A 25,389-nucleotide genomic window follows, 5' to 3' on the forward strand; every position below is an offset into this window, starting at 1 on the left:
CTTCCGGTTTCGACCGGAAGGAAGGGTCACGTGATTTTGCACGCACAAGATAAATTGAAGATCATGTATTATCATGTAGATTCCCGCAAAATTCAAGTTGCGGTCTCTGACGGTTGATTTTATATGGAATTTCAAAGATTAAATTTATTATTTTTCGAAGTGACGTCACGTGACCCATGATGACGTCATGATAACGTAATTGCAAAAAAGCACATCTTCAGTGTCTTGTGCATTTATCTATTGACAATTGAAGTTCATATACGTTTTCATTTTGACAAACAGTTCCGGAGAAGAATTTGCAAATTTTTGCAAAGGAGAATAGTCAACAAACACAAAAATACACTAGAGTTTGAGGACAAACACTCGGTGTTGGGCTAGAGGTTTGGCTTGTTCGCATTGTTGATTATTGTTGTTGATTGTTGATGTTGGTTGTTGATTGTTGATGTTGATGTTGATTGTTGATTATAGTTGATGGTGGTTGTTCATGTTGCTGTCGATTGTTCATTGTTGATAATTGATTGTTGATACTGATTAACAATTATTGATGTAGATTGTTGATGATTGTTGATGTTGATTGTTGATTGTTGATGTTGATGTTTTTTTGTTAATGATTGTTGATGTTAATTGTTGATTGTTGATGGTGATTGTTGATGTTGATTACTGATGTTGGTTATTGATGTTGAATGTCAGATTGTTGATGTTAATTGTTGATGTTAATGTTGATTTTTCATGTTGATTGTTGATGTTGATTGTTGATTGTTGATGTTGATGTTGATTGTTGATTGTTGATGTTGATGTTGATGTTGAGGGTTGAAAAATAGCGCGTGTAGTTATTATACAGAGGATAGTTAAAAAGAGTCAGGTGAGGATCTGCACGCGCGTGTGCTGCTGTACTGTAAACTTACAATCGTTACAAAAACCCATGAAATAGCTCATATCTCTAAAAGTAAAGGTCGCACACCATTGGTGCAATACAAAATATTGCTGTCAATACCCACTTTACCCTAATGCGCATGTTTTTAGAAAAAAGCGCCCAATTGAAAAAAAGCGCCCAATTGGGCGCTTTTGCCAGCCCAATTTTTGAGTATCATATGACGTCATCAGGAGTCAAAATGTGCTTGCCTTAAGAAGTTGTTATATAAACGTGTACAAAACTCTGGTAAACACTTAAAATACATTGGTGCATCAAACAGCCGTTACATGTAGCTCAATACTTAACATACAACAGTCGTAAAACCAGACACTCAAGAAGCGAGCACGGGATATTCCCTTTTGTACGCAATCATAGCGCACTGTTTTTCGGGACTTTCCCTTTTGTACGCAATAATCCCCAGTTTGCTGTACACACAATGTACGTGGCATTAATTGAGCGTTTCAAGACGTAGGCGTGTTCAACTTCAAATTTCAAGGGGGCTGCAGGGCATCTTTTAGTAAACGTATTGTAACGAAACCTTGGGAAGTTTTAGACCCATTACTAAAGTGCCATTTAAAGCACAAAACTTGATTACATCTCTGAAGGTTGATTTTTCAGCAATTTTCAAAGGAAAAGAGGTCTTTTCTTTGTAACTTCCGGTCTGATTACGTAATCAATTTTTTTTCGCGCACAGGTATTGTCTGCATTAAGATGATCATGTATATTAATTTTGAAGCGATTACAGCAAAGTTGGCTACAGACATCGACTGAAAATGCGTTTTGGACATTTTTTAACCTGCCGCTAGAGGGCGCTCCAACTATTCATGGCGTCATCGATCATTTTTTTGGAAAGGTCAACCCACCCACAGACTAACATCCTTGAAAGCAAGTTCATATCTTTTTCCACTTTCAAATTATTAGGCACTTCCGGTTTCGACCGGAAGGAAGGGTCACGTGATTTTGCACGCACAAGATAAATTGAAGATCATGTATTATCATGTCGATTCCCGCAAAATTCAAGTTCCGGTCTCTCAAGGTTGATTTTATATTGAATTTCAAAGATTAAATTTATTATTTTTTGAAGTGACGTCACGTGACCCATGATGACGTCATGATGACGTCAATGCAAAAAAAATCATCTTCAGTGGGTTGTGTTTTCATGTATTGACAATTGAAGTTCATATCACTTTTCATGTTGACAAACAGTTCTGGAGAAGAATTTTGCTGAGAAGAACCAAAAAAAAAAAAAAAACAATAATAGTAAACTCTTACAATAACAATAGGTGTTGGGCTCAGGCCCAACACCTAATAATCAACGTCAACATCAACAATGGCCCAACACCGTGTGTTTGTTCCCACAAACTCTAGTTAGGTGTTGGGCCTGAGGCCAACACCTATTGTTATTGTAAGAGTTTACTATTATTGTTGTTTTTTGTTTTTTGTTTTTTTTTAGTTCTTCTCAGCAAAATTCTTCTCCAGAACTGTTTGTCAACATGAAAAGTGACATGAACTTCAATTGTCAATACATGAAAACACAACCCACTGAAGATGTATTTTTTTGCAATTACGTTATCATGACGTCATCATGGGTCACGTGACGTCACTTCAAAAAATAATAAATTTAATTTTTGAAATTCAATAAAAAATCAACCGTGAGAGACCGCAACTTGAATTTTGCGGGAATGGATATGATAATACATGCTCTTCAATTAATCTTGTGTGCGTAAAATCACATGACCCTTCCTTCCGGTCGAAACCGGAAGTGCCTAATAATTCAAAAGTGGAAAAAGATATGAACTTGCTTTCAACGATGTTAGCCTGTGGGTGGGTTGATCTTTCCAAAAAAATAATCGGTGACGCCATCAAGTGTTCGAGCGCCCTCTAGCGGCAGGTTAAAAAATGTCCAAAACGCATTTTCAGTTGATGTCTGTGGCGAAATTTGCGGTAATCGCTTCAAAATTAATATACATAATGACCTTAATGCAGACAAAACCTGTGCGCGAAAAAAAAATGATTACGTCATCAGACCGGAAGTTACAATGAAAAGACCTCTTTTCCTTTGAAAAATGCTAAAAAATCAACCGTCCGAGATATAATCCAGTTCTGTGCTTTAAATGGCACTTCAATAATAGGTCTAAAACTTCCTAAGGTTTCGTTACAATAAGTTTACTAGAAGATGCCCTGCAGCCCCCTTGAAGTTTGAAGTTGAACACGCCTACGCATTGAAACGCTCATTTAATGCCAGGTACATTGTGTGTACAGCACATTGGGATAATTGCGTACAAAGGGAAAATCCTAAAAAACAGTGCGCTGCGATTGCGTAAAAGGGAACTTCCCGTCATATCATGCTCAAAAATCGGGCTGGCAAAAGCGCCCAACTGGGCGCTTTTTTAAATTGGGCGCTTTTTTCTAAAAACATGCACATTGGGGTCAAGAGGGTATAGCGAGCAATATCTTGTATTGCGCCAATGGTGTGCGACCTTTACTTTTAGAGATTTAAGCTATTATATGGGTTATTGTAACAATTGTACATGTACTATATAAGTTTATAGTACAGCAGCATACGCGCGTGCAGATCCTCACCTGACTCTTTTTAACTATCCTTTGTATAATTACTCCACGCGCTATTTTTCAACCCTCAACCCTCAACCCTCAACATCAACATCAACAATCAACATCAACAATCAACATCAACAATCAACAGCAACATCAACAATAAACATCAACAATCAACATTAACATCAACAATCAACATCAACAATCAACAATAAACATTAACATCAATAATCAACAATCAACATCAACAATCAACATCAACAGCAACATCTACATCAACAATCAACATCAACAATCAACATCAACAATCAACAATCAACATCAACAATCAACATCAACAATTAAAATCAACAATCTGACATTCAACATCAATAACCAACATCAGTAATCAACATCAACAGTCACAATCAACAATTAACATCAACAATCATTAACATCAACAATCATCAACAATCTACATCAATAATTGTTAATCAATATCAACAATCAATTATCAACGATCAACAATCGACATCAACATGAACAACTACCAACAACTATAATCAACAATCAACATCAACAATCAACAATCAACATCAACATCAACAACCAACATCAACAATCAACAACAATAATCAACAATGCGAAAAAGCAAAACCTCTAGCCCAACACCGTGTGTTTGTCCTCAAACTCTAGTTGATTTTGTTGTTTTTTAAATTTCTTCTAGACACAATTCTTCTCCGGAACTGTTTGTCAAAATGAAAACGTACATGAACTTCAACTGTTAATACATGAATGCACAACCCACTGAAGATGTAGTTTTTTTCAATTACGTCATCATGACGTCATCGTGGGTCACGTGACGTCACTCCAAAAAATAATAGATTTAATCTTTGAAATTCAATATAAAATCAACCGTGAGAGACCGGAACCTGAATTTTGCGGGAATCGACATGATACTACATGCTCTTCATTTTATCTTGTGCGCGTAAAATCACGTGTCCCGTCCTTCCGGTCGAAACCGGAAGTGCCTAATAATTTGAAAGTGGAAAAAGAAATGAACTTGCTTTTCACGATGTTAGTGTCTGCCTGGATTGACCTTTTAAAAAAATGATGGGTGACGCCATGAAGCGTTGGAGCGCCCTTTAGCGGCAGGTTAAAAAATGTCAAAAACACATTTTCACTTGATGTCTATGGCGAAGTTTACGGTAATCGCTTCAAAATTAATGTACATCATGACCATAATGCAGACAAGACCTGTGCGCAAAAAAGAATTGATTACGTCATTGGACCGGAAGTTACAATGAAAAGACCTTTAAAGAAATTGCTAAAAAAAATATACCGTGATAGATGGGCAATTCTCCATGGGAGAGCAAAAAATGTCAAAAATAAATATTTACATATTAAACCTTTTTTGTACTTTTTCCAGACCTCAATTAAATGGGGAATTCAGTTCAAAAAAACAAAATTGAAAAAAAAATACATATTTCTGGTAAAAAAAGTTATTTTTGCAACTTATGATTAAAAATGTTTTAGATTTGGTAAAAAAATAAAATTTTGTTTATGTATTACTTTCTGAATTACAGGCAAAAAATTTGATTTATTTTATAATGTTACAAGTTACTAACATTGCTCAGGGTCATTATAAAAAATCTATACATATAAATATATATATGTATACTGTGTAGGCCTTCATTTAAAAATGTCAAAATTAGCACGTAATTGCGTTACCGAAAAAATGGCAAAAGTTACTTATTTCACAAATGTTCTTGTTTTTTTTCTTCAAATCATGTATGTTGAGAAAAGACCCTACTATAAACATAAATGAAAAATAAAAACTTTAAAATAGTAATTTCTTGGCATTTTTCCAAGTGGTAACGGAATTACAGTAACGGAATTACGCATGCACAAAGTATGCACATTTCCTCCAGCTTATGTACATGACATATTGAATAGGACATTTTCATGTAACCTTGGACAATAACTTTAAATACTAAATTACTTAGTTAAATTATTTCCCTTTTTAATTTGCTTTTAGTATTATACAATTAAAAATAATCAGGTGTTCCATTAATATTTCTGTTTTACTATTTAAAAAATGCTAATAGTTGTTCGGATGCTTAAAGGGAATAAACAACATTTGCAAACATCGAAAAATAAAACTACCAAGTTTTTACAAAATGCCTTACTAGGGTGTTGGTAAATGACAGTCTAAAGCATCGTGTAAAATTATGGCACCTGGTGTGAAGTCATTTTCAAGAAAATGGTATTTTTGTATACATTTCCAACGGTGGTCGGCAGACCACCGTTAAAAAAACCTAACAATTTTGCAACTTCTGCTCCAACTTTACACTTTTTTCAGTCCAAATTTTGTTTGCTATTGGTTACATATTCATAAACGGGTGCAGGCCAGCTAGACTGGTTCCCTTACCCTACAATTTTTCGGCATCTACATGTATAAATTGATCCATTTTATCTTTAGTGGAGTCAAGGAACCAGACTACTTGAACAGTTTTGTTTTTCTTGGTTTTTCCAGCATTTTCGAACACAAAACTTCAAACATGTCAGTGTAACAATATTTGATCTATTATACTAACCCCTCAAATAGTTCATTTCTAAAAATTACAGCAAAAGCCAATGATGTACAATGTACATTCCCTTTAAATATGTGTTGCCAAAGCTATTGTCTGGTACCCGCAGAAAATATATTCCACAACAAGTATATGAAAGTTGAGTACCAGACTGTACTTGTACTTCTTTACTTTCTTAAGATCTTCCCTTGCTCAGAGATGCCAACCAGTACAGTTTTATTGTATTTTGCACGATAAACTAGTGAAATTTGATAATACAATTGTTCATAGTAAAATTCGATTTTCGGTACAAAAAAATATACATTGCTAACCAGCAATGCAGCCATCACCAGACTGCTTTCATTTGACCTTGACCTTTGACCTAAAAAAATGAAGCCCAGACATGTTTAGGCCTACATTTACATTTTGATCTGCTAATTTTCACTTAGCTTTCCCCTTGTGCCATTTTATAAACTTCTAAAATTTGTATTGTGATGAGTTTATGTTGAATTCAATGTTAATGTATTGCATTTACCTATTACATGTAAACCTATGGCGTAATTCCGTTACCGCCCAGGCGTAATTCCGTTACCGTGATTAAAATGCAAATTATGAAAAGAGTGATTATTTTTTCAACTTTGTTCTGCATTGAAGTTAACAACAACCCTGAACTCTACAAATAACAGGTAGTGTCCAATTTTAAAATTTCAAAACTTCAGAGATTTTTATTAATTTATGCGAGAACTCAAATATGCTTGTCCTCCGTCCATACTTCCGTTACCGATATTAAGCTCCGCCCCTTAAAGGGTTATCTTGTGGGATTTTTTTTAGCGGTCAATCAATTGTATTGGGTCTTGGCTCCCTTTCCATGTTTAGATTAGTTGCCTAGCATAGAACATATTTTTCTTGGGAAAGAATAATCCTTAACAAAGTGACAAATGGGCGTAATTCCGTTACCAAAGAATTGCCCAGATATAATCAAGATTTGGCAGTCATACTAAAAAGCGTCAACACAGCGTCAACACACTCCAAAGCGTCAACACAGCGTCAACACAGCATCAACACATCCAAAATGCATTAAAAGTGACAAAAGCAGTATGTAACCCATACAGTATGGACAGAAACAAGATTTTGGCTTAAATTAATAGATAAAACGTCTGAAAATTGCGATTTTCAGTTCAAGAAAATTGGCTCTCCGTGCCGCTCCAAAATCAGCTGCCATGTTACCTCAGTGGCAGTGCGGACCATACCATTAAGCTAAAGGGTGATAGCGTTGTACAATAAACCAACAGAGAGGGCACGGCCGGCCAATACCAAAAGATGTCCATTTCAATAAAGTAAATGAAACATAAATACAACTCACAAAAATAATGATCAAACACTCCGATCCTCAGTCCTCACAGATCTGGTATCCCTCTCTTGTTTATGGCAAGATAATGTCATTACCTACACACCCCTACTTGAAATGGTGTAGTCCAAGCTTTATGCGAAGTCAAGATGAAAGGTCATTTTTTCGCGTGAAAATACTATATTTTTAACAACGAAATGGAAACTCAATCCAATGGAAATTCTCTTTTATTCTATGCTTTACAATTATATACCATTTTTGTCAATTCAGAATGTGTTTTGGATGTGTTGACGGTGTGTTGACGCTTCTGTCATGTGTTGACGCTTTTTAGTGCGACCCAGATTTGGCTATATACAGCACAGTTACCATAGCTCTTGAACTTTCTGGTAATGACATCACAATGATGTCATCAAGTATCGTATTACAAGCAATCAAAGATTTCTAGATTTAATCTTTGAAAATCAATTTAAAATCAACCGCTACAGATTTGATTTTGTTCTTTATGGCAATCGATACAATATTGCAGGGTGGTAATTTTCGGTATTAAGTGCAAAATCATGTGACCCTTCCTTCAAACATGGATTTAAACATGCATTTTGAGGATCCATGTGTGTGGCATGGTACGAATTTGCTTTCAACGATGTGAGTGTCTGCCTAATATTGTAGGTGATGTCATAAAATGTTAAAGCGTCCTCTAGCGGCAGGTTAACAAAGTGAAAAATGCATTATTACTTGATGTATGTGGCGAAATTTGCGTAAAATTTTTTACAGGTGACGTCATCAAATGTTAGAGCGCCCTCTGGCGGCATGTTGAAAAAGTCAAACATGGATTTAAACATGCATATTTTGAATAGATGTGTGTGGCAAAGTTTGCGGTAATCCATGGCCCAACACCGTGTGGTTGTTTCTACAACCTCTAGTTTTGTTTTGTAATGTTTGCAAATGCTGTGCATTATTATGCCATAGACCTTTATCATGCTGCCACTATTTTAGTCATGTTCCCTGTACCCAATAACAGTACTGAATGATAATGATTTTTGTGCAAAAAGGAGCCAGACTACTTTTCCTTCCAGCCTCGTTTTGGTTACATTGATTTGAATGGGAAAAAATCACGATGGCCGCAACATGATAATGGTCTATGGTTGCAGGTCAGTAAATCTGTCCGAAATCGCCTACGCCGGCCAAATCACGATTTGCATGCCCTAAAATTCTTCGCTATATTTGAGCATATTGTGGGCCATGAACTTGAGGGTTTGTAAAAAATATGTGGTGGAAGCCGTGCACAGGACTGTGAGCTTGTAGTTCTGAGCAGTTTGGATAAAATTGGAGCCCTAAAAGCGCTCTATTTTGCAATGGAGTGTAGGTGTCGTTTTTCAAAATGGCGATGGGCTTCAGGACCATTTTAAGGGGTGATCATCTTCGGATGGAAATTTGTCCTAAAAGTCATCAGTTAACCCCCCGAAAATTGAAAAGAAAATGAAAGATGATGAAACTAGCTTTTATTTGATGTGTGTCTGGAATACCTTGGAGAGTTGTGAGTATTTTTCCTGAATTTAAGTGGGGGCATTTATCATTGGGGTCTATGGCAGTTTATTTACTGGTCTGCAACCCTATAGCTTTCCGGTCTGAGCTTCAAGGATTAAGGATAGATTACATCCCCCTTGGACTGATAATCCATCTCATTCTCTGAGATCACCCCCACTGGCCTCTCCAATGGAGAATCTGTACTCATCCTTTTTATCCAGAATACTTCAAAAAGTCCTCATTAGACTGGTCACAATAGGTTTCACCTCGCAGCCATGACAACTGACTATCTGAACACAGTAAATGTACCACACAGGTCTGCACTTCATCATTAATTGTCTCTCTTTTTTGGGAAAATGGTACTCGGGTTGATATGGAAACATGCACATGTATGTACACACCATACAAATTTACATGCACAAGTAATGTGTGATGTACCAGTACATGTACCAAAGTGTTAAGTTTAATAACCAATGACCCATTCTCCATTTATAATCCATTATTAATTGTTTTTTTCCTACTTCATCCGTTCATCAATAGATGACTGGTTCCCTTTGTTAAAATCCATGTAGCTACATGTACATGTAGCCCAAAAAACAGTAGCCCTGGCCTACAATCCCCAAGTGACAAGAATTGTTTTCTTCACCAAAATTCTTCACCAAAATTTTACAATGTGTGTCAATTCTCATTCTACATGTTGTAGCACTTCCCGTATTTCTTACTACTAACAAATCAAATGCATTGAATCTTCTATGAATGCAAAAAAACAAAAAAAAACACAAATTATTATACATGTACAAAGAACATGAAGCAAACATTTTCAAAACTGCAGAAGAGAAATTAAACTGAAAAATACATGTACATATATTCTGGCAAAATGAGACAGAACCGAGCAGAGGTTGAAATCATGTGAGGGTTTATGGATATAAGGAAAGAGAATAAAATTCTCCTTACAATACTGTTTGTTGCATTTCAATCAGACATTCCGTTGACAAGTTATAAGGCTGTTTAAAGTTTGCATTTAACGACATGTCAAATGAGTATAATAATGAGAAAAAGGCCATTAAAGTTTTGAGTTTTGTTGTGAAAATGAAATATGCCAATTGTTTTTCCTTAAAAACACTTGAATTCCACATTTACATACTAGTTAGCTTTTTAACACATGTGTAGTAGACATATCAAAGATAACAAATAATGAATTAATCCGAATATCGAAAAAAATCAACCCCAATCAGGTTTTTTTGCATTTTTCTCCACTACGGTCTGTGCCCGGCTCCGTCTCATTTTGCCAGAACGCCTCACATATTATGTGGATAAAAGGAAAACGGTCATTAAAAAAAGGGTTCTACACATACATGTAGATGTACACACGATTTTCAAGACCAGGTAATCCATTCAATTGTACATGTACATGTACATGTACCGTATACTTTATGACCAATTTACACTGTTCTGGAGACAATTATCTCGCTTTTCAATCCACAGCAAGAAAATTAACCTTGGAAATGATTTTTGTCAGCTTGGGTGGTTAAAATTAATGGCCACTATTACTGCGATCAATCATGCATGGCAGTAACTCGTTAAGAATTCATTAGCAATCCTTCCCAGCACACTGAGCACTGGAAAGTGCATGCTATCACTTTTCCAAAGGCGGGCTTTGAGCAGTGTGCATACTGGGGTGATAGTTCAAGCGACAAAAAAATTATTTTATGTGTTGTATTATTAGCAGTTCACAAAATGTACGTACATGTACAGTATGTACACGTGTACATGTACCGGTACATGTATGTGTGGATGTCGTTGGGCAACTCCAAAGATGGAAGGGCTTTGCAAAATCTGTTCTAATCTGTCTTGTTTCACAAGTTAGTATAAAGAGCCCATCTCAATTCATATCCGGGACAAGTTCCATACAAGTTGCCGACATTGCATCGGGTATAAGTTGCAGGATTCTGAGCAAGAACTTCCCGGCAATCTTCCCGCAATTGGTGAGTCGAGCAGTTTGCTAATAAAAATTTCCCCTGAACATGTCTGGGACAAATGCAGTATATACCGCACCTTGTCCAGAACTTGTCCTGGATATGAATGGAGACGGGCCCTAAATGATACTTCTGTGAGAGAGAGAGAGGTGGGGGGGGGGTACAAAACTGTTGCATGGTCTGCACTGGTGTTAATCTAATGATAGTTTCTTGGTGCGAGTCTGATAAATTGTATGCAGTACAATCAGACACCAATCTTGCACTAGCTATATAGCTTGGCATGTATCGTACATCGGGAACAACTGCTGTAAGCTGCTATTACAAGTACTACTTATAAGTTCACTTCTAAAGTTACAAGGGAACATTAGCGTTTTGTACATTGTTTTCATTTGAAGCAACAAAATTGCCCAAAATCTTATGATTGGTGCATTTACATTGTAAGTGTTACCACTAACTTGTTGAAGTTTTAGCTCAGTGGATAATATTCCTGAAAACAGAGAAAATGTATGCACAATTTTTGGGGTCTTGTAACTGAACTCTGTTGCCGACGCACCTACAAACTAAGCACATTGGCACATTTTTCTTAGAACACCTTCAATGATCGAATGATACCAATTCAGGCAGAATGATTTCACAGGGTATTTGGTACCACAGGGTTTTGGTACCAGGACTTTCATGCACTATTACTTGCCTATAGTTTGCCCTGGCACACAGGGACATCAAGCAAAGATGAATATTTGTAACCAAAGCTCACCATTGCCATAGAGCACATGGCCTCTCCACCTGACGACCTCTTCATCCTGATGTTTGACGGCCGTGGACCCAAAGGAGCAGGTAGTGCCCATATCCGGCCCTTCCCTCCCAGCGGCAGGCAATCAACGACTGTAGTCCCTACTGCCTCTCATTGTGTGACTGTACGGACGGCCCATTCTCTCATCACTGTTGCTACATTATAAATGCCATGGTGTGTGCAGGTGTCTGCAGTGTCAAGAATTTATGGATATTCATGGAACATACAGGTAATAATTGTTGACTGCTGTGATGTGGGATGTGGTGTTTTTAACACCCGAGGGGCGCGTAGCACCCAAGGCGAAGCCAATAAGTCAAAACAATAAAGGACTTAAACTCATAATTCAAGAAACGCATGTAAGTAAAGCACTGCAGTTTAAAAAGGTTAAACTTTCACCTTTTAAAAACTGTGAGCTTTGAAGCAATTCATCCAGACACGAGACTGAGTGGTTACAGTATGTCTCAGTTGCAAGTCGTGTGGGGTGGTCACACGCAACGATTAGAGAATACTATCCAACTTCCTCTAATTAAAAGATAACACACCCGACCTTTTCATGTGACAATTAATGAGTGTAAACTCTTTCCAGGGAAACTTTTGAGCCGTACAAATTGTGTGTACACAAATACATGAGGCTCAGAGCGGAGGGGGGGGTGTTAATAAAATATTAATTAATAATATGATATTATTTTCTTCAATACAGCATGTGTATGTTGTGAATCTAGTTCTATCGACCAATCCGGCAACAGCCTATTTTCTGAAGTGGCTTGATAAATACAGCCGAGATATTATGTTGTGTGTGGATATGAATGAAAAACGTGATTTATGGTACGTGTACAGCGTACATACAAAAAAATATGAGTACAGTTCTCCATGGGCACGTTAATTTCATAAAAATGCTTCTAATTTCAAAACTGGCAGCACTGATCCTTGTGTAACTTAAAGTGTTTGATTGATGGTCCTTCATACAAGGTGCAGAACATCAATAAAGTATCATAATAAGAATATCAATAAATTGGACTTAATACACCTTTAGATGGTTCAGGTAAGCCTTCACCTGCATAGTTGATTCACAATTTTTCTATCAACAGATCAAGGTATCATTAAAGCAAACGTGAGTGTGCTGTCTTTGAAATTCAAACTTTGAAGAAAAACTTTTAAACTCAGATCTTGACTTTGATCAAAACAATGATTTTGGGTCATTATGCAAAACCTATGCAAGTTGAGTCAATGCTGATGAGGTAGGGGTGTTTGAATGTGTTAACAACATCTTACGCTTTGTAATTACATGTAACTGGAATCAGTGAATTCAATTTAAAAAATAAGATTTACAAAACACTGATTTTAACGGTGAATTAAAAAAAATATTTAAATCAGTGATTTAAATCAAAGTGATTTTTATCAGCCAATCCTGCCTTTCACCTCAGTAATGTCTTCCCACCCAAGGGACACTACATCCAAGTTTCATCAAAATCCATGCAAATTTTTTTTCTCAAAAACTTAACCTCAACTTTAACATATAGGCCTACCGATAACGGTCATGATACGGTCGGATCAGGCCTTAGGAACAATGTCATGATGTATGAATATTGTACTATTGTGTATATACTGGCCCCTATACAGCCTAGTATTAATAAGAAAACAAAAATTCACTTTTACACATGTTTTACTTTTAGTCATTAGTCTTGGGTCAAGTAGGGACTTGCAATGAATGACCTTCATTAAAGGACTTGAAGGACCTAGTGCCCTTTTAAAGAGGGCCATATTAATTGGCCACACAATAGCTTGAGTAATGCGCTATAATTTATAAATTGTTTTTGTTGAGCGCGATCGGTCGATCTGTTTGATGGGTCAATCCCACTGCGCTATTGATCGATCGTGATGCTATATCGCATCGGGGTATACCTGCATCGGTAATGTCGGTCGATCATGCTGCCACCAGTCGAACACCTTTTTCTTCTTAATTCACGGCTCTGGGGTTTTTTGCTCCCCGTTATTGTACAACCATAGAATACAGGGCCACTCCATTCTATATCCGCGCATCCATGGCTGCGTGGATGCGCAGTCGGTTTTCTATAGCGCCCTCTATTGATTAAAACTTACTTCATGCCCACTCCGCATCCGCGCATCCACGCATTCAGGCATCCAATAAGGCACCCTCTATTGATTAAAATTTACTTCATGCCCACCCCGCATCTACGCATCCGCGCATCCAATAAAGCGCCTCTATTGATTAAAATTTACTTCATGCCCACCACGCATCCGCGCATCCACGCATCCAAGGCGGAATGAGTGTGTAGGTTGGGGTTGGTTTTAGATAGGGAAATAAAGTAGAGGGTCCTGTCCTAGGGTAAATAAAGTAGAGGGTCCTGGGGTAAATAAAGCGCCCTCTATTGATTACTTCATGCCCATCCACCCCGCATCTGCGCATCCACGCATCCATGGCATCCCAAGCCGTCTCACTCGGTATTAATTCCAAGTACTATAATTCATGTGTAATTCAACGTCAATAATTCACTCTCTACAGCGTCCTCTATTCATCACAATTTGCTTCATGCCCATTCACTCTTTATGCCGCCCTCTATATTTTGTTACACATCTACGTTCATACCCGTAGTAATCTCATATACCTGCGTTGCTTCGTTCTCAAAAGAGTGCCATTCTATTCAACAACCCCACTCCTCACATCGCATCCAACTACAAAAAAAAAATTCCGATGTGGCCCTGCATTCTATAGCTACTCCTGGTTTTTTTTTAAGGCACACAAAGTTCGAGCTAACCGTCACGATTGACCGATGCGATAGCGCAGTGCTATCAATCGATCACGCCCAGCCCACGCGCCCAACACGACTAAGGGTTATGCACAAACATTGAAAAAGTGAAAAACCTGATCCCTCTTTCCTACATTTGTCGTTAATAACGAAGTTGATATTCTTCCTTGCCTAGGAGATACCTTAGATTGTATTTCTAGGTAATATTATGAACATTTACTCACCGATCAGACGTCTTCGATTAATAAATCACGTAGGCTATCAAAAACTTTAGGTTTAGCTGACGGTAGCAATTTTAATTTTTTTTCTTTTTTCGCGCGGTCTCAAATCAAAACTGTAATTTATTTTTTTTATCTCCTGTTACAGAAGAAGAAATAATTGATGTTGTAAGTAATTTGCCCAACAAAACAAGTGCTGGCTTTGATCTAATTGGCTGTTTCGGCAACCAGCCAAAATAGCCTTTGTTTTTGTTAAAGTTTTTATTTTTTATTTTTGGCTTTTTCGCAATTTGCGAAAAAGCCTTTCTTTTTGTTCTGATTTTTTTTTTTTTTTTTTAATACTTTCTTCTTTTTGTTCCATGCAAAATCCCATAGACTTTGTACACAATTTTAGTACACGCCACTTTTGGCATTAAACTTTGTCATACATCATTCAAATTAAGCATATGACGTCATCACCTGACGTCATCACAAATGTGCATATTTTGAAGTACTATATCTACAGAACTGTAAGTCCGATTGGGTTGAAACTTGGTTTGTAGGTAGACCGGGATGTGTTATAGGTGAAACTGGAGGTGGCGTCATGATGACGACATCATGTGATTTTATATGAATTTTTGAATTTTGATTTTTGAAACGGATATAAGGGAAGGTCCGATCGTCATGAAACTTGGTGGGTAGGTAGATAATGGCACTAGAATAAACAAAAATAGGAAATGACGTCACCATGACGTCATCGGTTGATTTTTTTAATGATTTTTTTAATATTTATAATTTTATTCTACTTCCACAATTGCACAAAATGTGCATTGAGAAGGATTTTCAAGATGACGTCATCGCAGGGCATATGAATGTGAAAGAGCTTTATTTTTGGAATTATTCTAAGCACTGTAAACAACCTTTAACTGTATTAAACACTCTAAAAAGTGACTGCAAAGGACAAACATAGCATAAATAGCTTTTAAGCGGAAAAGCAAAAAAAAAAAAGAACAAAAACAAAGGCTTTTCCGCAACTTTGCAGAAAAGCCAAAAAAAAAAAAACCAGAACAAAAACAAAGGCTTTTCCGCACTTTGCGGAAAAGCCACAAAAAAAATCTGAACGAAAACAAGAGCTGTTTTGGTGGGTCACAGAAACAGCTAAAAAAAAAAAATGAGAACAAAAACAAAGGCTTTTTCGCAAATATTGCGAAAAAGCCAAAAATCTTAACGAAAACAAGAGCTGTTTCGGTGTGTCACCGAAACAGCTAAAAAAATTAAAATCTTAACGAAAACAAAGGCTGTTTCGGCAAAAAGTGCCGAAACAGCCAATAATCCTTGTTTTACCGTCCGTGCCATGTTATGTTCGTGAACGAGGCCGAGGCGGTACTGCACCGGATTTACAAATGCGATACCGAAATTGAAAGTCCTAGTTTCGGCGCACCAAATTTACAAATCCGTTGATTCCTAGTTACGCTGCAACACTTAGTCGGACTCCCTATTATCGCCGCATCCCTATTATCGGGGCAAGGGAAATTTTTTTTTTGGCGTTGCCAAAACTCCTTGAAGTGGCGATTTTTATCCAGTTCACCAGTCATTAAGGACTTTTTGCCGAGTTGTATAAAAAGAACGATTAAAAAACAGGGTTGGCTGATTTAAATCACGTTGATTTAAATCACTGATTTAAATTGCGATTTAAATCAACTGTTTTTTTTATAAAAATCACTGATTGAAATCACTCTTTTGTAAAATCTTATTTTTGGCAAAATCAATTGATTGAGGGTCATTTTAATCATTTAAATCAACTGACCTACTTAATTACAAAGTGTAAGATGTTGTTAACACATTCAAACACCCCTACTCATCAACATCGACTCAATTTAGGTTTTGCAGAATTACACAAATTGTTGTTTTGATCAAGTCAAGATTCGAGTTTAAAAGTTTTTCTTCAAAGTTTTTGATTTTAAAAGAGAGCACACTCACGGTAGCTTTAATCATTCCTTGATCTGTTTACAGTAATGTTGTGAATCAACTGTGCTGGTGTAGTCTTACATGAACCATCAAGAGGTGTATTAAAAGTCCCAATTGATAGTCTTTTTCCTAACGTTTCTCCCTACAAATTTAGATTGAGATTTGTATAAAACCTTTTAAAGGTGCAAGGCCTGATTTCTGTTCTCCACCTTGGACCATCAATCAAACACTATAAGTTACACAAGGATCAGTGCCTCCGGTTTTGAAATTAGAAGCATATTTATGAAATCAACATGCCCATTGAGAACTGTCGTATTTTTTTTGTATACCATGTACACGTACCATAAATCAAGTTTTTATTCATATCCACACACAACGTATCTCAGCTGTATCAATCAAGCAATGCACCTTTAAAGTGTCTTTAGTATTAATGTACCATTGAACCAATGACGTAGACTACATGTAGAAGAAATCAACTGATTTTTTTTAAATCACTGATTCAATTCAATGTTGGGTATTATAGGAACATGTAAACTCCTTTGTGATGGATTGAGGGTGCGAGGGTGAATGGGGAGATTTAAACACATGTTTAGACATATCAATATTTTGAAAGTTAAAAAAAATCAAAAAATCTGATTTGAATCAAATAAATCTGATTTAAATCAAATAAATCAGATTTTTTTTATTTATTTTTCTGAATCAAAAAAATTGCCAACCCTGTTAAAAAATGTTGTGTCTTTCGGGACTTTTAACAATTTTTAATAAATAATAGCGTTTTCCAAAACTTGCAAATTTTCCCTCACCGTGTCTGCTAAAAGGTACAATCTTTATTTTAACATAAATCTTTAATGGTGCTCTTTCCATGAAAGTTCCACTGTCTGGTTCCCATTCTTCAGCTGCAAATGTAAAATGAAGTCGAAGGACGATATTTGCACCGCGAAATCGTAAAAAAATTTACGGGATCAAGTGCGTTAACAAAAATAAAACGGCACACCGTGTAAAGTGAATGGCACCCCCAATCGCCAATCAGTAGACTTGCCTCAGTGAGTTGTGTTCTCCTTTCGGGGGAATTAGGGCAGGGTCTTAAGAAATCATCCTGCAGACATAATAGTCTTTAAGCAACTTGAACTTACAGGGAAAATATCAGACTTTATTCAGGGGATGTTTTGGTCAAACATTAAAGGGAAAATACAACATTTGCAAACATCAAAAAATAAAACTACCAAATCATTTTGAAATACCTTGCTGGACTGTTAGTGAATGACAGTGTAAAGCATCCTGTAAAATCATGGCACCTGGTATACTGTCATTTTCAAGAAAAGTGGTATTTTTGTATCAATTTCCAACGCTGATCGGCCGATCAGCGTTGGAAAAAAACTGGCTTTTTTCAAACACTGGCCCCAGTTGACCATCGCACTTGTTTGCAATCGATTACAAACCTATGAACGGGTACGAGCCAGCTAGACTGGTTCCCTGATCTTACAATTCCCAAAAGTATGTAAACTGCTCTGTTTCTTCTTATATGGAGTCAGGGAACCAGACTACAGGAAAATGATTGTTTTTCTTGGTTTTTATAGCATTTTCGAACCCAAAACCTCAAAAAAGTCAGTGTAACTATATTTGCTATATATTTCCAACCCCCCAATTCCATCCATTTCTGAAAATTACAGCAAAAGCAAATGATGTATATTCCCTTTAACTATGAATAAAAAAGTTGAGATCATTATAAAAACCACTTCCCGCATACCGCGATAATAAGGGAGTCCACCTCCGTTCGCACACTCCGCGCATGTCTATTTCCACAGGCATCGTACACGGAATACACCACACCACCGAAGGATTTTTTTATATCAATTTGAAAAGGAAGAGTTATACTACACAAAAGACAGGACAATTCGGGAAGGTTAGTGGGCAATCTCTATTCCGAACGAGAAACGTGATAAGTACCGCGATAATATGGCAACCAATCCTATGTGTTGTGTTGTTTGTGACATTGTTGTTGTGTGTGTAACTTGTAAATTTTTGTATTGCATTGCAACTGGGGTCCGGGATCTCTACTCGACAAGCATTGCTTTTTATATTTTACGGATCCCCATCCACATATTTTGTATACATTTAACTCTGATTGTCTTCTTTTACGTTGAAAATAAAGTGAATTGAATTGAATTGAACTCACTAAATCTGTTGATGATGAGTCGAGTCGTCGCTGAAGTGATGGATGAGAAAGTAAACATCGGATTCGCAAAAGAAAGTAACACAGCGCCCTCACGTGCCCAGTTTTGTTTAGGTCTAACTTTTTGACAAACTTTCAAGTGGGGGGCCAATGTACTTCCGTTGGCATGAAATGTTAATTTTTGGCAATAGGTTGGACCATCTTCTGGGATGTTTTAACTTACAAAAAAATGATGTTGCCATTTTTTTCTGACCATTTTCTGATACCTTAATCTTATTTTCCATAATATACCCCAAAACGGGTCAAAATGCACACAACATGGTGTTAGAAAGCGGAGCTTAAGTATTCATTAAGTATCCATTTACCCCTTTGGGGTTTTTAATAATGCTTCTTATACTAAGTACATGCGTCTTTAAAGTCCTGTTAGTGTGTGGAGTATAAACAGCTGAATTTTCCAGTAAAACATCAACATATTTTCGACTATTTAAATATTAACATGACATCTTTTGCTGGAACAATATATACATGTACATACACGTTTAGATCTTCCAGCAGACACATGTTCATCTGTCTAATGTTTATAAAGGATTCTGTCCATGGCCGACCATAGCAGCAGTACAAACTGCTGCAGTGTCAGAACTAAATTGAAGGATCATCCCCCTCATCATCGTCGTCACTCGAGTAACGTGACAGGTTGGCATACAAATGCCTTGATGCCTCCTTCTGTTGCGGCTGTCAGCTTGCAGGTAGCTCCCAACGCAGCAAAGGCAGATAACACCTCAGCAGAACACTAATTTAGTGCCTGCCAACAATAAAGCTTGCCCTTCATCGTAAACTTGCCCGTCTGCTTAGCTCCAGTGAAAGCATGGAAGCCTGCATCTGTGGAGGCGCCGCTGAGGGTATTGGCTATTATTGGTGCCAATGGTATTTCCTGTTTCTTAGTCCCAGTGCCACTGCAACCAACGAAAATTCCAGATGTCTCTCCAAATTCCAGATGTCATCTCCACCCCACCCACAGCAGGGCACAGCAGTGGACTCCCGGAGGCCTTTGTTAAGGCCGGCGCTAACAGTAATATCTGCTAACTTTGAGGGGACATGGACAACCAAAGACTACCTTCTTGCCAATATCTGCAAGAACACCAAGTGCGGTGTCCTTTGCCTGCAAGAAATGCACCGTAGTCTCAACAACAGACCAAAAATTCATGGTGTGACACTGACAATGATGTCAGAGCGCCCCAACGAGAAGTAAGGGAGTGCGTTGGGGTTTTTTTTGGGGGGGGGGTCAAAACTGGGACTGTCATCCAGTCAACTTCCATATCCGATGACCAGAACATCAAAGTCCTGACATCTGTCATCATAACATCTGTCTACAAACCACCCGGACGCCCCTTCCTAATGCCACCGCCACAATCCACAAAACAGTTAAAGCCGGGCATAATTATCGGGGATTTAATAGCCACAGCAGCATCATTGGCTACCATTCCACCACAGACGGCGACGCTTTGGAATCGCTGGCCGAAGCTAGCAAGTCAACTGAGCCTGCAATGCGAAACTGCCGATAAGTCTTTCGACAATGGAGGCCGAAGTCTTTCCACTGTGGAAGCTGGAGATAAAGTTTCATTCCTGCTCTAGCCTTTGTGAGCCACAATATCGCCTCGCTTATAATAAAGGTTGGTCGAGGCGATAAATAATATCGCCTCGACCAACAAGATGGTCCTTGACCCCATTCCAAAGACCCGACGTCGCCCTATTGGAATCAAAGTGACTGCTGCTGTCTCTCCGCAACAATTCCATTCCGCCGCCGTTTCAACTTTATAGTAAGGCCAACTGGGAAGGCTTCACCAATGAGCTCAAACACCATCTAGCTGACATTGATCCAACCCCCGATAACTATGACATCGGTTTGTTGATGTGGTGGTGCAAGAACATCTCTAGGGGCTGCCGTTTACAGGAAATACAAACGCCTGTATGAAAACGACCCTCTTGCTGTCGATACCATCTCAGCTGGGGAGGAATTAATAACAGCCATATCAGAACAGCTTCTGTTATCTAAGCTTGTGGCAAACCCCTGTGGTAACCACCAATATGGCCAAGAAGCCAATATGGCCTCCAAGCCTGGAGTATAATCAAAAAGCTCAGCAATGACCGCACAGAGCCTAGTAAACAGCATTGTAACATCACTGCCAACCAAATAGCCCACAACAACTGCTATTAAATGGTAAAGCGACCGAAACGCAAGCTCCGCCAGAAAGACCCCGCCATCGACCTTGGCTTCATCAAATCCTTCTCTGCTAATAAACTTGCGACTGGCATAAATAAAGAACACGAAAGCAACCAAACTGGATAACATTTTCACCGAAGAACTGAAACATCTTGGATCAAACGACTCAAATTGGTTACTCCAGCTCTTCAACACCTGCCTCGCCACACAAACAATACCTAAAGTGTGGCAAAAATCAAAGGTAATCGCCCCCTAAAACCTGGGAAAGACCCACTGCATGTCAAAACTTATAGTCCCAAATCCCTTCTAAATAGTCTCGGTTAGTTTGACCAAAAAAAGTCAAGTGCGGTCACACAATCAAGTTGCTGAAACATTTCCTCCTCAACTGTCTTGCCTCTTCATTGAGAAACATACAGGAACAGGCAGGCAGGCTTCCGTCCCGGCAAATCTACAACTGGACAGCTTCTAAACCTCACTCAGTCCATTTGTACATTGAGGACGGCTTCCCGCAGAAAAAAATAGATCACCGGCATTGTCTTTGTTGATCTTACAGCTGCCTATATCACTGTTAACCATTGCCAACTCCTTCAGAAGATCCTGGACATGAAGGCAGACCTGACCCTTACCCAGTTTATTGGTGTTCTACTGAAGAATTATCGTTTCTTTGTAGAATTCAATGGCAGAGTAGAGTACGACGTCTTCAAAGGAACGGTCTCCCCTAAGGGAGTGTGCTTGTATTCTCCTGTACAACATCTATACAAGCTACCAACCGACAGACTCGCTCGCAAAGCGCTTCATATGCTGACGACCAGCAGTGTATAGCATATCAACACACATGCTTTACCGCGATAGAGAAGACATTGACCGATGCTCTTGACCAGTCACAGCAGTGCTACACTGTGAGTCACCTGAAAGCGATCAACCCTACTATTAAGACCCAAGTGTGTACCTCCTGGGTTGGCCAGGCTGGTGTCGTCTCCCCCACTACATGAGAAGTAGGGAGATGGACAGGCACTATTCCAAATCCCATTATCTTTCCCTCCTTAATTACCCCCTCCCCTCCAAATGACCCTTCCCCAAAATAGATCCCCCTCCCCCAAAATAGATCCCCCTTCCCCAAATAATCTCCCCCTCTAGCTCCCCAAATATATCTCTTCTCTCTCCGAGTTGTTATATTATAAGTGGGGGGGGGGGGTACGGCGACAAACCCCATATTTCCCTCTGTCTAGGCACCAGACCAGGCTCTTACTATCTAATATCTTTCGCCGTCTTGGAGATCTTTACACAGACTCACAGCAACTGGTGGCGCCCTCTATCAATACTTATAAATAAATAGATATACAACGTTTTCTTAGGTTTACATGTCTGAGTTTTTCACTTTATTAAAAACGGCTGACTTTACCATTAAAACATATAACTTTAACAATATATAATATAATAAATATAGATCAAAAAATGATGTCAGAGTTCTATTGAACTAAAGGGAACTGCCAGTTCCCTTTTCTTTGTCAAACAAATTTTATTCATAAGCATGATGTCATCACTAGTTCTATTGAACTAAAGGGAACTGCCAGTTCCCTTTTCTTTGTCAAACAAATTTTATTCGTAAGCATGATGTCAGAGTTCTGTTTAAATAATTGTCTAGCACATTTTAGTTTTTCATACAAAATGCTCTTTTCGAGACCACTGACATCCAGACATTGTGCTAATGGTTAAATATCTTATTTACAAGGGGCCACAATGTTTGCATTTGCAATCTAATCGGTGTCCCCATTTTCTACCTTCCTTGTCGTGTATGCTAAAAAAATTCACTATATGCTTTTTGTTTTTTCGGAAAAAACTTAAGGGTAGGCGGCAGTAAATTAATTGGGGATAATCCTTTGTTAGATCGTAAAATTCTCTCAATACTTTTGCCCACTTCTTCCCAAATGCCGCAATTGTTTTTTAACCATAAATCGAATTTTGGCGAAAGTACCCTCCCCTTTTCTTATCTTCTCGAAATGTTTGAAACGACACTTCTAACCATTCCCCAAACCTTGCTGCATTTAACAAAACCCTGTTTTCCCCATTTTTGTATAATTTATTACAGTCTTTGATACATGTTTCTAAATAACTTAAACTATGGCGTTGATTTACAGGTACAGCTGGAATATCCTCATTTACTGGTTGCCGCCATGGCTCATAACGGGTTTTTATTTTTTCATAGATTTCTTGGTGATTTACAGGGTTTTTCTTTGGTACTCGAGGCTGCTCATCTTCAGGTTCATCAATGTGTACTTCTAAAATGGGGAGTGGTGGTGGATTACGAAAACGACGCTGAAGGGCTTCAACGTGATCATTAAACTGTGGAGTCGCTATCAGTTCTTTTGCCTGTGCTACTACCTGTAAGCATTGAACGAATCCCACAACACACCAGTCGCTGAACGAGGAAATGATTCCGTTAGCCTCGTTTAGACCCTCCTCAACGTGAGTTATGCCAATGGTCTGCCTTGGAATCTCCATAGTGTTTCTAAAACGAGAGAACGAAAAAATAATAAATAAAGTGGCATATATATATTTTCATCCGTTTTATGAAATGGTAATTTTGATGTAGTATTCAGACAACCTTTTGTTACAAATAGTAGTCATGATTGCTGTTGTATCGGAAAAAATACAAATACTAAAAAGTTGAAAGTTATTTACAAAAATTTTTATGTGCTCTGCAACTGCTCATATCCTTCCTCAAAAATCTAGTCGACATGCATTTGTGTGATAGTGCCCTCCAGGGTTGAAATTGTACTTAGTAAAAGGTTGTTGTGTGGAACGTGAGTCTTGTACGCGCTACTGCAAAATTGTGTCGTTTTCTTCCGATTATTGTGAGTACTTTTCATACAATTTACGGGGAATATACCACACTAGTCAAGGGTGAATATTTATGTTTACCTTTCGATGGTGCAGACAACTTGTTTGGATTGCTGGGTTTCACGTTGTGTCTCAATTCCTCTTTTAGGAATCTGAAAAAATAATAATAATTTAAACAGTTAAAAGTTCACTTTAAAACTTTGTTACGTACTGTACAGCTCCCTCGCATACTTTTATTAAAAATTCTAGTGAAAAACAAAGCTTATAGTTTACCTTTTCAGTGGGGGTTGCTTGATTAAAACAAGTGTAGATATTACTGCTCTGTATTTTTACTGCAGTTGTTGATGCTGCTAGGCTGATGAACGTCTATCTGCTGGGTAGAATGTCTGTTGAATGGCAGGACTGTTCATTTGTCTACTTATATAACCAAAAAAATGATTAGTCATGATCATCACAGTGTTTCATAAGTGGTTGCAATTTTGGAAATCTCTAGAAAATTCCAATTCGAGACTATAACACCTTGCACAATTGTGCATTGTGTAATATTCTCAAATTTCAGGAAACAACAACCAAAATAACCTACGTCACTGGGGTTTTACACAACACACAATTGTGCATTGTGTGATATTCTCCTGTTTCCGAAAACTACAACAAAAAATAAACTACGTCATTACTATGAAACACTGTGATGATCATGACTAATCAAACAGTTTACTAGAACTGGGGTTTACACAACACACAATTGTGCAATGGGTGTTTTCCAACACACAATTGTGCGTACATGTACTAGAAAATTCCCATTTCAAGCCTGATAGATTTTGAGCGCTCAAAATCTATTCATCTGCATTTGCTTTGCAACTGCTCATATCCTTCCTCAAAAATCTAGTCGACATGCATTTGTGTGATAGTGCCCTCCAGGGTTGAAATTGTACTTAGTAAAAGGTTGTTGTGTGGAACGTGAGTCTTGTACGCGCTACTGCAAAATTGTGTCGTTTTCTTGCGATTATTGTGAGTACTTTTCATACAATTTACGGGGAATATACCACACTAGTCAAGGGTGAATATTTATGTTTACCTTTCGATGGTGCAGACAACTTGTTTGGATTGCTGGGTTTCACGTTGTGTCTCAGTTCCTCTTTTAGGAATCTGAAAAAATAATAATAATTTAAACAGTTAAAAGTTCACTTTAAAACTTTGTTACGTACTGTACAGCTCCCTCGCATACTTTTATTAAAAATTCTAGTGAAAAACAAAGCTTATAGTTTACCTTTTCAGTGGGGGTTGCTTGATTAAAACAAGTGTAGATATTACTGCTCTGTATTTTTACTGCAGTTGTTGATGCTGCTAGGCTGATGAACGTCTATCTGCTGGGTAGAATGTCTGTTGAATGGCAGACCTGTTCATTTGTCTACTTGTATAACCAAAAAAATGATTAGTCATGATCATCACAGTGTTTCATAAGTGGTTGCAATTTTGGAAATCTCTAGAAAATTCCAATTCGAGACTATAACACCTTGCACAATTGTGCATTGTGTAATATTCTCAAATTTCAGGAAACAACAACC

General features: G+C 37.9%; 1 protein-coding gene and 1 long non-coding RNA gene across 5 annotated transcripts in view; both read right to left on the bottom strand.

Annotated features, from left to right (window-relative positions):
• Window positions 1–18,835, bottom strand: part of LOC119719387 (mannosylglucosyl-3-phosphoglycerate phosphatase-like) — a 66,674-nt gene extending 47,839 nt beyond the window's left edge. The window contains exons 1-2 of one of the 3 annotated variants that reach the window (XM_038188817.1): window positions 18,766–18,835; window positions 11,621–11,844 (exon numbers count right to left, since the gene is read on the bottom strand). In XM_038188817.1, the coding sequence (XP_038044745.1) occupies window positions 11,621–11,711 (91 nt within the window). In that variant the 5' untranslated portion in view covers window positions 11,712–11,844; window positions 18,766–18,835. Of the gene's footprint in view, window positions 1–11,620; window positions 11,845–13,558; window positions 13,607–17,392; window positions 17,411–18,765 lie in introns of those variants that run through there. The other 2 variants (XM_038188819.1, XM_038188818.1) reach the window with 2 other exon arrangements.
• A 3,503-nt stretch (window positions 18,836–22,338) lies between these two features.
• On the bottom strand, window positions 22,339–24,980 carry LOC119719165. 2 transcript variants are annotated; one of them, XR_005269884.1, is made up of 4 exons: window positions 24,900–24,980; window positions 24,098–24,210; window positions 23,906–23,976; window positions 22,339–23,492 (listed from the first exon to the last, which is right to left on the bottom strand). It is a non-coding gene; the product is annotated as an uncharacterized LOC119719165 (long non-coding RNA). The 2 variants fall into 2 exon arrangements; XR_005269883.1 differs by lacking the exon at window positions 24,900–24,980 and having other exon boundaries at window positions 24,098–24,231.
• Between the last annotated feature and the right edge of the window lie 409 nt (window positions 24,981–25,389).

Source organism: Patiria miniata, unplaced genomic scaffold (genome assembly GCF_015706575.1).
Source record: "Patiria miniata isolate m_02_andy unplaced genomic scaffold, ASM1570657v1 HiC_scaffold_8, whole genome shotgun sequence".
Taxonomy (NCBI): Eukaryota; Metazoa; Echinodermata; class Asteroidea; order Valvatida; family Asterinidae; genus Patiria; species Patiria miniata.